The sequence below is a fragment of the Strix aluco genome, chromosome 19 (assembly GCF_031877795.1).
Source record: "Strix aluco isolate bStrAlu1 chromosome 19, bStrAlu1.hap1, whole genome shotgun sequence".
NCBI lineage: Eukaryota > Metazoa > Chordata > Aves > Strigiformes > Strigidae > Strix > Strix aluco.
The window spans coordinates 4,296,085-4,309,549 of NC_133949.1; the positions used below are offsets into that span (position 1 = coordinate 4,296,085).

The following is a 13,465-nucleotide window of genomic DNA, read 5'->3' on the forward strand; positions in this document are numbered from 1 at the left end:
CAACCTCACACTGCCATGATTAATGCTGAATTTAACAGTTTGAAGCACTCCCCTAAGTCCCCAGTGTCAAAGGGGAGAATGGGAAAATGATCCTTTTTCCTGATATAATTCATCACACCCCAATAGGACCCAGAGCACAGTGACGCCAGCCTAACACATCATCATCAGTGGAAACATCCTTTTCACCTTCTATCTCTGATGAATTCTTGCTTTCCTGACTCTATTCCTGCATGCACACATGTAATCAAGCGGTGAGCTTCATCTGCTCTTCCCAGTACACAACAGCAGCCATTACTCCCTGCTGGTTTGTCAGCCACTGGATGATGGCCCCAAGGCAACAGTGTGTCACAGAAAGATGATCAGTGGCATTGCGTTCCACTCCCCAAAATGATCCATTCTCCTTCCCAGCACACATGGTATTTACCTGCACTTCCGCCCCTTTGCCCAGGCCTTGCAATTCTGCTTCCCCTGAAGGGACAGGCTCCGAGCCCTCACCGGGGAGCACCGTGCTGTCAGCTGGCTGAGGAGGCACAGTCGGGCATTTCTTGTCTTGGGCAGCATCCGATCCCTGTGGGGAAGTGCCTAAAACCTGCACCAAGGAAGCACTGGGAGAGGAGAGGTGCGGTGGCGAAGAGGCTTTCTCTGGCAGAGATCGCGCGGAGCCATCAGGGCTGGCGGAGAGATCAGTCAATTTGGCATCTGAGCTATCAGTGGGAACTTTTTGTCGAAGCAGGAATGCAGCCGTCTGGTGCGTGGCTGGGCTGCGTGCAGGCAGAGAGCCCCTGGCTTCTCCACGGGGCAGTCTAGAGGTAAAAGTGGTAGAAACAGCAGAACCTGCAGGTGAAGAGTGGTGAGAGGCTCGCAGCAAGACCGAGGAAATCTGGGCTGGAACTGAATCCACTGACTCCCCATACAGAGACATTGTTCTCACAGAAACCTCCCGGCACACCTGGAACATCTGAAGCTGGGACAAGTCCACCAGGACACTCCCAGCTGTTGGAGAAGTAACTTCTATCGCCTGCAAGCAAAAAAACCAGGGAGCAATTATTGATTGTGCACAGCTCAGCCCTTCTGAGAATGACAATTCCTGAACCCGAATTTAACAACAGACCTCAAAGCTCTTGAGAGCAGGCATGCAAAATTCTCACCCTTCTGCACAATATCAGGGAAGAATGAAGAGTAAAGAGAAATTGTTACCATAAACATTCAAGAAATGATACACTATAAAATATGACTATATTCCCTTCTACTCCAGGTTTTAATTCTCCTTGTTCCCTACAGTTTAAAAGGCTACCCCTTTTTCTGGCCTCCCTTTTGTCTACCTTCCCAGACTCCTCCTTTTTTGGCCTGTGTAGAGGAAAAAGCATTTCCATGATACAAGAGCAATCATGCAACACAGCACCACTCTGTTTTGCACTGTGCTCCTTAAAACAGCTGTGGCTTGCCTCTCCCATGGCCAATGGCACATCATGCGTGCAGAAGACCACAGACCACTTTTAATACAGAATATCCTTGGAGGTTCTTTACCAATATTTGTACCGGACCCTGAGGTGTTTGCACACCTCTCCCTTCACCTGTCCCTAATTTAAGAAAGGGCTGGAGACCTACACCTAACTCCTCATTGTCCAGAGACAGGCCCCAGGTGGTGGTAAGGTTGTGTACTTGTACTTGTACTCTGTCCATGCCCTGTGGACTCACTGTTTATTAAGCTCATTGCTTCCCCAAGCATCAAGCTAGTGCCTAGGGTGAGACGGAGGAGGCTTGACACTAATTGTCCTGTTTTGTTAGTGAAAGGTCCTGCCACAGGAACTTTCCTAGCTTAGTTATATCCAGAACAAGTCAAAAATCTGGACAGATGTCTTTTTTGGTGTGCATCAGTCAAAACAAACAGCCCAAGCACTGTCCCTTCTCTGATATCACTCCTTTCCAGGCCAAAGACTGTCACTGCTCCTCATGGCACGCCTACTGGATCAAGCTTTCCAGGTCTTGAGGCTCTGCAAGTGCCTGCTACCGCTGCGCCAGCCTCCAGCCACCCACCCGCCCGTAGGTCAGCCTGGCAGTGCCAGCAGAGTACCTTCTGTCCATCCGCATACACGGCGTAACCCGTGACTCGAACCCCGTTGGAAGATCCTTCAGCATCAATGGTGACAGGTAACCAGCTGATAACCAGGATACCTGGCGAGGGACCAGCTTCTACCTGGACATCCAAAGGAGCATCAGGTGTGCCTGTGAGAGACCAAACAGATCTTGCTCTTGCTTACCTGTCTGCAGCATAAAGCTAAACTAAACGCTGGTTAGAATCAAAAAGAAAACTCCCATGCCAGACTTGTCACTGCAGAACTGTACCAGAATAGCCAAAACTAGTCTTGGGAAATGATAGACAGAACCAGAGAAAATAAGGTGCTCTTGTTCTGTGCAAGCTTTAATGAAACAGAAAACAGAACTTTGCAAAAGTAGCTGAGGCCAAGATGCAGCAACCCTTAGAGCAAGGTCATGGCAAACCATGCCCTGAGAGGCATGCTGCTCAAATCAGCAAAGGGAATGTCTTCCCAGAGCAAATGAAAACAAAAGAGGTAATAAATTTTTAAAATAAAGGAAGAAAAACATTAAGACAAAACAGTACAGCATCTCAGGCTTTGGGACCTAATAAGCCTCACTTCCCTTCGCCCCAAGGCTTCATAGCAAAGGAATGAGAGAGCGCGCTGCTCCAAGCACTCCATGCACAGTGGCAACGGGCATGACTGCTCTGATACCTGCTAGTGGGGTAGTGAAGTGTATCACAGCTGAGTTCTGCTCCTGCCCCTCTGGGACCTCTTCCCAAGGTGTTTTCAAGGGCCGGGCCTCCAGCTTGGCAACATACTGAGTGCTCGGCTGCAGGTTGTGGAAGGTGTACCAGTAGACCCCAGGTTTCGTTATGTCACGCTCCTCCCCATTGAGGTACACCGCGTGGTTGTAATTGCTGTTGCAGGGAAGCCACATGACCTCTGCTGACGTGGCAGTGATGCTTCTGACTTTCAGCATAGTTGGTGCCACACAAAAATCTTGCCCCACAAAGAAAGTGCACCGCAGTTTATCAGAACTGCCTTGCTCTGTCACAGTCTGCACAGATACGCGGTAAGACTTTGTCTTTAAATCCAGCTTTTCAATCACTGCTTTGGTCTGAAAGCCACTCTTCACATTTTGACGTAGCTCTTCATCCACATAGATGTTGTAGCTTTGTATGTCTGGGCAGCCAGCTGGCAAAAGAGGTGGTTCCCAGCCTACAACTATGCTTCTGGCAAGCTGCTTGATCAAAGACAATTTTCTTGGGTAAGGCACTGCTGTATGACTAACAGGTTCCTCCTGGTCTCCTTCTGTTCTACTGGCCAATGGACTGATGCTACTCTCTTCAATGGAGAGATCACTCTTATCTCCACTGCTGGTGCTTGCACTGACAAAACTTTTCTCCTGGTATGAACTATGGGTGAGATCATTCAGCTCCGAAGGCAGAAACGTCATGAGGTCATCATCTGAAACTCGCTCAACAAAATTGGAGGGGACCAGCCCTCGCCGGCCATCCATCAGCTCCCCTAAACGAAAAACAGGAAACCTGTTACCACTGCACCTACCGTTCAGCCTTCCAACCCATCTGTGAAGACAATGTGACAACATCTACGCTAGGTCATAACTGCTCTGCAGTCGGGAATGAAAAACAGCCTCTGGGAGATTTTTCCTGGCAGTTTCCTGCATTTCCTAGGGCCTGCCTAGTTAGATCCTAATGGCCATAGAGAGAAGACTCACTGTTCCACTCATTCCGAGCCAACTAACTAGAAAGCTGTTTTGGGTAACTAGCTAAAGGATTTTTCCTTCTTCATTATCCTATTGTTCCTCATCACAGCTTTTTCACTAACTTGTCTTTTCCTAGCCTTCCCAAACTACGCAGATTGATGATTTTATGTCTTCTCCCAGCCATACAGATTTGGGTTTTGTAGCACTTCCTCAAGAAAGTCCATCTTTCCAGCTCTGTATTCAGCTCTGGCCTTCTTTTTAGTTCCCTCCTTTGTTATGCTAGCTTCTGTAATAAAGATGTCCCAAAAGGACCCATGGGGACGACTGATATGACAGCACTCTTGACATGTGCAAGAACCATCAAATCACAGTCAAATGAGCAGTGCGTAGGGATTGCACTTACTTTCCCCTTTCAAACTCTACCTACAGCAAATCAATTGAAAGCAGGGAAAGCAGAAAACATTAGTAAAGAATAACCTTTTTATTCTTTAAACAACAAACAAACAAACAAACAAATAAATACATGAGAAGCTTGGAAATAGAAAGAAAGAGCCAGAACACTCAAAGAGCAAGCAGTGCAACATGGCATGCATTTGCCTCAGCTCTTGCAAAGCACCTCAGTAAATTAGGATCCTTCATCCCATTGAATCAGTCAGCTCCACAAAGAATCTTCATTACAAATTTACATTCTGCAATTCTTGGTTCCAATTTCATTTGCCTATTTGTCAACCAGGATCATGTTTTCGGTGCCAAAAGAGAAACACACTGTATGACACCAAACAGGATAACAACTGTAGTTTGGACTGCTTATCTTATATCCTACTCTGCCAAAAGAGCAAGAGGGAATCGAGGCCATCAACTGCCTACGATCTGTGGCTCCCTACACAGTCACTGGGAAGAGGGAAACGGACCATCTGCAGAGGGTGCCCAGGACTGAACATGTTCCTCTCCATGGCTAGGGAGGAACCATATGGGGATGAAACCTGGAGCTCAGCTGAAAGCAGTGGCAAAATTCCCACTGAAATCACTAGACTAGGATTTCATGTTTTAGACTTAAATTAATCATCACATAAATAAACCCTTTTCCAACAGAATTTGCTCTTCCCTCTAACAAACTAACTTTGGGCAGAAAACCTCTATCTTGAGGTTTCAAGATTCACTAAATTCCTCTCTCGTTTTTTTAAGAGAGATCAACTCTCCACAGCAGTTCGGTCACATTTCATTCTACTAAAACACACCTTCAAAGAAGCCATCTTCATCCATGTCTCCGTAGATGTAAATATATTCTCCAGCAGTCAGTGGAAGCTCTGCCTCTGGATTTTCATTAGGTCCATCAAAAGGATTGTAGCTGAAATATTTACAATATGAAAACTTACTTTGTATAGGAACTTTCACAGCAACACATTCAAGCTGTGATATTAGATCACCCTACAATTCACTGGGACTGCATCCAGTTTTTGCAAGCAGCAAATTCCACAGACAAAGGTCAAGACTCTAGTTTATGGTTTTATATATAACTAATAACATATTGCTCCATGTCCAAACAGCAGACAGGAATGATTTTCTGAGTAGCAGAACAGATGTCTTGTGACATCTGAAGGAACAGATCAGAGTGACTCAAGAAAGTGGTTAAAAAAAGATTTTAATTACCTGAATGCCTGCTGTGTTTCTGAGTGTACCAAGTAGATAAGTTGCAGGACTCTGCGTTTCTAAAATAGACATCCTTGAATTCACCTGCCCTGTTAACTATTTTATGTAGATAGCTCTCTACATTTCATGTACTTAAGTTTTGAAAAAAACCCAAACAAACAAAACCCCGAAGCATTGAAAATGCCCCAAACATTTAAGGTACACTTCAACAGCCATATGACTGTCATGGACAAGCACAGCACAGCATCTTGAAATTCTCATGTTTAAAACCCTAAGAATGAGCTGATTTGCACAAGAAAAAAAGTTACATGGGTGAAGAAAAGGTTTCTAGCCTTTTTCTTCATTATTATCCAACCCTCAGGATCCAAGTTACACAACTCTCTGCTGTAACTCCACTTTTTAATCAGCAGTCCAAAAGCTCCACTATCATGAAAATGATAAATACATTGGTGATAGGATTTGGACTCCAGGTAGTACTAACCTGCCTGCCCAGGGATCCTTCAGCTAATCAGAGGGCCTATCACAGGAAAATGCCTCATAAAAACCCTTTATCTTTGCAAGCACCTACTGCTAATTCCTGCTCTTTAGTCTTTAAAGGGGATTTCAACACACCGAAGCAATGTTGTCCTCTTTATGACCCAAGTGAGACCCAAGACTCTGACATGAAGACACAGATCACATTTGATCTGCTCCTCACAAGCCCAGATTCATCCCAGTTCTCTTCCTCCCAATCCACAGTCTAAAAGCTGAAGGGCATCCAATACTTTTTGAACTGTAAATAGCTACTGGCTATTGCTCAGTGGATTGCAACAGTTACCAGAAAAATTTGGGTTTATTATATGCATTTTTTTTCCTTCTAAAATTACAACTAGAATGATTTTGGTCAAAAACTTCAAGATTTCTGGCCTGAATTTTTCTTAATTGTTGAAATAAGATTTTCTTGGAGAAAATTTCTTGGACTGTTGTAAAGAAATCAGACATTTCAAGGAATCTGTCAATTCAAACCCAATTTTCCATCCAATATCATATTTTAAAAAAAGTTTCACACAGTGCTGTTCACTGAATAACAAATGAGCTTACTAACTTTTTATTAAGCTAAGCACATTGGGTTTGCTTGTGCAGGAAATAACAGGTCTCAAAATTCCATGGAGGAATAAGATACACGGTCTAACCCAATATCCACCCCTAACAGTGGTGAGTCCTAGAGAAGAGTGTGAAGTAGGCAGCTATGAGATGCCTAGACAAGAAATGACTCAGTACCTGTATCGAGCTAAAAACACCTGGAGCTTTGCAGGGCCTTGGCTGCCTGGCTCTGGCATTACAGAGATGCTGTCAACATCCAGTTCTTCCATTTCACTTGCCGTGTCCACCTAAAAACGTATGATATGGCCCAAATCAGAGTGGTTCAAACATCAGTGAACAAGTCCTCTAAGCTCATGTATGGGGCTAAAGGACCATCTGGAAGAATGACTTTTAAGGTGAAGAAGTAGTAATAAGAAGCAACAGCTCCAAGTTGCAGCTTCAGGGGTTCCAGTCAGACATTAGGAACCACTCCTTGCCCAGGTGAGTGATGCAGCTTTGGGACAGGTTCTGACTGAGGGGGGGGGATTTCCATTCTTGAAGAACTTAGAAACTCAGCTAGGCAAAGCCATGGCCACACTGATCTAGTGTTGGTGACAGTCCCACCTGAATAAGAGATTGGACTAGAGATTCTGGTGGCCCCTTCCACCCTACATATCCATAATTCAGTATATTCATTTCTTGCTACCTCTAAATGGTAGTTGTCCCTATGTGCAACATAAATGGTAATCTGAACAAAGGAGACCTTATAGCTCTATTAGATGTCTAAATCTCCAAGCACTTTTGTTCAGGCAGTTCCCCTCCAGCACCTGTAAATACTTCAATGTAACGTTTATGTATTTTCAGAACATTAGAGCTTTGGTTGGAAACGGTAGGGCCATCTAGTCCAAACAGCCAGTTCTGATAACAGCCAGCAGCATATGCTGAAGGAAAGAGTACAAGAGACAGGGCAAGTGTGATACTCATCTTCCTGGTATAGCATCTCGCTTTCTAGCAATCAGCTACTTATGGACCTCCTGAGATGGAGGCTGCACCCTGAATGCATTGGTGGCTACTGGCCGAAGCAGCTTTGAGAAATTTGTCTTGGTCTTTTTGATGCCATTGTCATCTTGGAATTTTACATCCAGTGGCAATGAATTATGTAATGCCATCATATTTTTTGAAGAAATGCACTTCCCTTGCCTTTGTCTGAAATGGTGCCCATGAACCAATTCAAGCTGCCTTTTTAAAGCAGACCTCAAGGCAAATGTATTATTGATGAGAACCCATCACAGGGACCAGAATACAAAGCAGGTATTTTTCCTAGTATATGAACTGCCAAAGTTAATCTCTGAAAGAGTTCAGAGCACCTTTTCAAGGCAGTGTACTCCTCGTAGCGCAATCTTGCATCATGTCCTAGAGTAACAAACACCTGCACCTTGTAACACCCGAAGGTACACCCAAATGGAGAAGCTTTTAGTAGCCTGGCTAACACTGGAGTGTTCCATAACCACGTGTTGCTGAAGTCAAATGCTCTACATGCTGGCTCTTTTCCAAGGGTCCCACAGTGACCTACTGGCTTTATCTCTCCATGGAGGCATGGTGGCTTCCAAGCTTTCTCTTCAACTAAGTAATTTTTCTCACTACAGAATTGATAGTAGTCACATACCTGTTCCTCCCCAGGTGTGACCTTCACTTTGTCTCTGAACACGACAGCTTCTCAGAGCTCTTACACAGCAGTGGGCACTGCCTGCCACAGCAGCATCCCTTTGTTAGTGCCCTGGCCTCGGCAGCCCAAGACTTCAGAGCCTTCCACGCACACAACGAGGCACTCCATGTAGCCTCAAAGGTTTTAGCACTCAGGAAACATCAGTGGACCAAAAGAGCAAAAGCTGTCTCCCATGCCATCACACCCAGCCCCACTCGGAACACTCCTTTAAATTGTCACGTCGAGTAATGGACAGCAAGGAGTATGAAAGACTGCTTAAATGAACCCTACAATACTATGTAAGAGCTCCTGGGGATGAGAAGCAACAACCACCTATGAAATCTTGGTGACACAAACAAGCAAAGCCTATTAATTTTATCCCTCTGCTAGCACAAACTCAGCATCTTTTCATGATTTCTTTCACCAAGTAAAATTTTAATATCTAAAAGCACCAGCAAAGAAGTTTAAGCCCGTCATCCACAGCTCAAGGCCAAAAATAGGCTGGACACAGTTCCTCAGCATGTTAAAAATAGCAGTTTGTAGCCTTTGTGTGTTTTAACAGTAGCTGAGTTGTCACAAGGAAGCTTAGCAAGAGCTTTCCCACACTTCCCACCAATCGACCTCCCCACCCCACACCTTCTCCAAGCTCCTAGCACTCTGTCTAGTCAGTTGTTTCCTTCCTGGAGCATAGGAATATGTTCAAATGAGCATTACAATTCATGGGCATCCAAGGCCTTTTTAATTTTTTTCCTACAGCTTTTCTCTTGTTTTTCCCCTATTTTCTTCAGGCAGCCAGGAAGGAATGAATGCAAGATTATTGGTGCTCTCAGCAATGCATTTATTCCCTCATGGCTAGAAAGCACAGGCTGCAGAGGGACTCCCATACTGACCTCTGGAGTTGGGCAGGATTTTGGACTGTTCTGCATGGATTCTGATTTTGAAGAGTTTGTCTGAGATTCCACTTTCTTGGTTTGTTTCTGAGAAGTGGTAGCAGCAACTGGTGTGCCAACAGTGGCATCAGGTGCCTGCTGTGATGACTCCAACTTATCAGTCTCTTCATTGTGAGGCTTCTTTGCATCCTGGTGAGTGGGCAATCCAGGAACAGTTGATTCTGCAATAAAATAATCTGTCCATTACTTTCAGCCACAGGCAGAATACAAGATCAGCAGTGAGCATCACAGTGAGCAAACACCCTTTAGAGCAGCTCAAGTCTCTAAAAATATGATTCATTTAACAGTACAACAGACTGGACACCCCGGGCTCGCTTCGGTCAGAGAAAAGCCAAGTTCTCTTTATGACTACAAAATGAACCAAAGCGATTTACAAGAGAGAGACAAAGATCCCAAAAGTTAACTAAACATTTGCATTGTTTCCTTTACACCTTTCCATTTACAGCAAATAACAACTCATTTGTCAAAACACTTGCAGGCATCTCCACCAATTACCCTTCTCCCAGTGGGGCTGTGGGGTAGAGTTGCACAGAGCCAGAGGAAGCTCAGAAGCCACCAGTGTAGAGGTGAGAAGGTCAATTTTTCCTGTTTGAAGCCGGAATTGTTTGAGTTCCTGAGACAGGAGGCTGAACTGCTCTGTTTGACTGCGACACTGGTCTTCTAGATCCTTCACCCGGGCCTGACAGGAAAGACACAAGATGAGGCACAAACCCATATCAAAACCACCAGTGAAGCTCTGAACAGCATTTGCCTTTGCTGCATCTTTTCAGTGGGTCTCAGATGCCAAGAACCTAAAGGGGTGCCCTGCCCAGGAATGGTCAACAGAAACTGGCAGCTCTGCAGCTATAGTATCCTTGAAAACCTGAGATTCATCATCTGTTAGGAGACTGACTGCAAGCTCAATTAAGAATTATCCCTGAAATGCCAGGTTGGAACTTCAATATCCTACCCAAGCCCTGCACAAGACCAGATGAGATAACTCAAAGATAAATAAATTCTACATGTTTATTGGAGGATTAAAATCACAAAGGAATTGCTCTCCCAGTGCTATCTCTCACCCATCACTCCAGAGGCTCCAACAAGCTCCCAAAACGTTACCGTGGCCTCCCCACCCTTCTGGGCAGGACCTCCAGATTGTCCCTCCAGATCTTGGCTCCTCCAGGCATGAGGAAGGGCAGAGAGCATCAGCATCCTGGCCTGTGCTGCAGAACGTTTCTTTGATGTGGGAAGCCCAAGTGCTTTGCCACTAGGTCCTACAGGGATGATTTGCTCCAGAAAAATGCATGCTGAGTAGAAGAAAGCTAAGATCTCAGCAAGATTAGATGCAGGGGAGCCTTGGGAAAATACTATGGAGAGGCAAGGATACATTCCTACTAGAGAACCATTTGTATTTTCTAGTATTCTCTTTCTATCATCTCTAGATCTTCCCCTTCCAAAATACTGCCGAGTCCTGGCTGTCCTTACACATCCCCACATACTCCCTAGCTGTAGGCATATCAACTGCCAGAAAAATGCAACTGCTCCTTCCCCTATTCTACAGTGCAACAGCTTACTCTGGCTTCCTAGACAGATATCCTGTGTAGAACCTGCTCATGCACTTCAGGTAATAAGTAAACAAAAAGCATTAGTGCTGGATGGGAATATATTATCTCAGCAGCAGTTCTTCAGCTGAGTTAATGAAGAAAATATTTAATTTGGCATTAGTGCATCTGGAAGAGGTGCAGGCTCTGCCTTGCAAGAGATGACATTTGTTCTTTTTTCTCTTTGGGCTGAGATCACACCAGGCTTTGCAGTCACTCATCTCATCATTTTGCGTAGGTAAGATGCATCAAAACAGATGACTACATTGTGCTCTTCAAAGTTTTCCATTCTGCAAAATGCTTTTGAAGTGTCTTTTTCTCCTTCCAACTCAAAAAAAAAAATCATGCCTTGAAATATTCTGTGAGACAGAAAGTCTGGTTTTTAAGCAGCTCTAAAAATAACACATCTGACCTGGAAAAAGCTTTCTTTCTGGTCTCAGAGTATTGCAAAATCTTTCTAGCCACACTCTACCAACTTCCAAGTGTGAGTGAATCTTTATTTTAGTGGGGCATATCTGTTTTAAACATGTCAGTTTAACACTTGTTTCCTTCACAACTACCTAGGAGCTCTCAGTCTTTAAGGGAAGCCTGGTGAAGTCTCCATAGTCTGGAAAGAAGCAACTCTCTCTGAACTGAAAGAGATTATCAGACGCCATGAGCAACTTCCAGAAGCATCTGCATTCTCCACTTGCTCAGAGTCAACTCCCTGTTCACCAAGTCATGTTGCACAGGATTCCTCTGCAATCATAAGGGTTTGAATTTACTTACAGTTAAGATTTTTCACATAAATGCTTCTCCCCTATGCATTACATCTTAATAGAGAAAAGAAACCATGAACAGTAAAAACAGTTGCGCTGGATCAAAGAAGGGTTTCCTCTAGAGCAACATTCGTCCCCGATTCCACCGTGGGACACAGCCTATGACAAGAGGCAAGTACAGAACGACTGCAGGACCAGAGAGGGTGTTCCCATCCTGTCTGGAGACCCCAGCTAGCAGATGCATCTGGATATTGTGTTTAATAGCATCACAATAGTACCTTGGTTCTGTAAATGTATTAATCACAGTTTAATCCATTTATACTGGTGGCCAAGCCAATAGCCTGTATAATCCAGTTTAATTCCAAGATACCTCATTACTCATGTGTTAGATCTTGTATTACTCAAAACAACGTACAAACATCTCTTAAGTACTACTGCCACATCATACACAATGCGTCCTTCTACCAGACTACTTGCAGAGGTTCACACAGAGCTGGGCAAGCAGCAAGTTTCCAGGACAGTGCTAGGAGACAGGGGGATGAGGAAGAGGAGCCTAAGGACATGGCCAGGAGCTTCGGGGAACCAGCAGGAATCAAGCCCCAGACACAGAAGAGAGAAGAGACTTTTGTGTCTATGCCCAACCCAAAAAGAGGAGAAAGAGGAGCCACACACCAACTGAGATCGAGTAGCATGACTACCAGAAGAGGCTGCAAGAGCAGGGAGCAGAGAGCTTAGTGGGGTCAGTTTAACCACCAATTCAGGAACTTGCTTTGATTTTCCACACCAAGCTAGACCAACCACCACCAGCTCAGCCCTGTCCTCTTAGACACTCTCCTTGGCTGCTCTATCACACTTCTCCTACAGATGATGTTCCCCGTCCCGATGTGCCTTGTTACCTTTCTCTGTATCTTCGGCTATACGTTTTTGAGATCAGAGAATCACAATTTTTCTAGAAGGCAACTCTAAGTCTGCAGTCCAAACTCCTGCTCAAAGCAGGGCTAATGCTAAAGGGATTAAAGGAACATCCATAACTCCACATAGATGTGGGTGCTACTTCTACAGCATGTGGGCACACCCTAATAATGTTCTTGGGCTGTTCCCAATTCCTTTCCTAAAAGATCCCAACACTGTACTTGCCTTTTTGACCAGACCTGGGAATTGAACTGACATTTTAAAAAAACACCCTACCTCCAACATTGCATTTCCTGCCACAACAGGCAATGCAGAGCCCACCACTGTGCCCGGTTAGTCATGGCTGCTTCTCCTCCACGTGCAGGCCTCTGCACAGTGTTACCTGTCATTTAATCTCCCCGTTACTCATGAGATCTTCTCACAGCTCTGCAGTCAGACCTGAAAGTGACTGCTGAGAGCAGTATTCTACCAGGTACAAACCCCATCACTTCCATTTAAGCCTCCTTTCCATCTTTTGTGAATAGGCTGGCTCACACAGCTCCCAGACTGTAACTTCATTGGTTACTACCTCTTCTGTGAAAACTGTTCTTCACGTTCTCTGCTTCCCACCTTCCACCCAATTACAAAGCCAGCAGAACCCATCTTTTTCTCCACGACACTTTCATTTGCAATGATATGGCCATGGCTTTTGGGTTTTGAAGAAAACACTTCACTCTTGGACTGCAAGTCGTTCCCAAAAGACCTTTAAATGTATGTGACACATGGAGAAGGTGCACAGTTGGATGACTCTAAAATTCTGGAAATGCCAAAAAAATAAAGCTCCTCATTCTAATTGGTCAAGAAAGCAAAGCATTTAACAGAAAAGTAGCTGCTACATCAAACTCATAGTGGTAGCTCCTTTAATTACATTTCTTTCTTGGATGTGACACTCTTGTAATCTTTTCCAGAGTATAGTTAAAACAAGAATATCAAGCAACTGTCAAAGTCAGGACAGAGGAGAAAAATGTCCTGTTTGACAGGATTATAGCAGTACCTGCATGCAATCCAAAGTACTCTGGTAGCAAGAAGAAAAGCAAGAAG

The 13,465-nt window shown here is 44.6% G+C and overlaps 1 protein-coding gene across 7 annotated transcripts in view; it reads right to left on the reverse strand.

The window, feature by feature from the left end:
* Nucleotides 1–13,465, reverse strand: part of TSPOAP1 (TSPO associated protein 1) — a 71,191-nt gene that overhangs the window by 24,264 nt on the left and 33,462 nt on the right. For all 7 annotated transcript variants that reach the window (XR_012625800.1, XM_074845759.1, XM_074845762.1 and 4 more), the window contains exons 12-19: nt 13,419–13,439; nt 9,631–9,814; nt 9,076–9,296; nt 6,679–6,788; nt 5,007–5,116; nt 2,754–3,569; nt 2,075–2,226; nt 425–1,018 (exon numbers count right to left, since the gene is read on the reverse strand). Coding sequence is in view for 6 of the 7 variants with exons in the window: in XM_074845759.1 (XP_074701860.1) it covers nt 425–1,018; nt 2,075–2,226; nt 2,754–3,569; nt 5,007–5,116; nt 6,679–6,788; nt 9,076–9,296; nt 9,631–9,814; nt 13,419–13,439 (2,208 nt within the window). In the remaining variant the exon portion in view is untranslated. The remainder of the gene's footprint in view (nt 1–424; nt 1,019–2,074; nt 2,227–2,753; nt 3,570–5,006; nt 5,117–6,678; nt 6,789–9,075; nt 9,297–9,630; nt 9,815–13,418; nt 13,440–13,465) is intronic.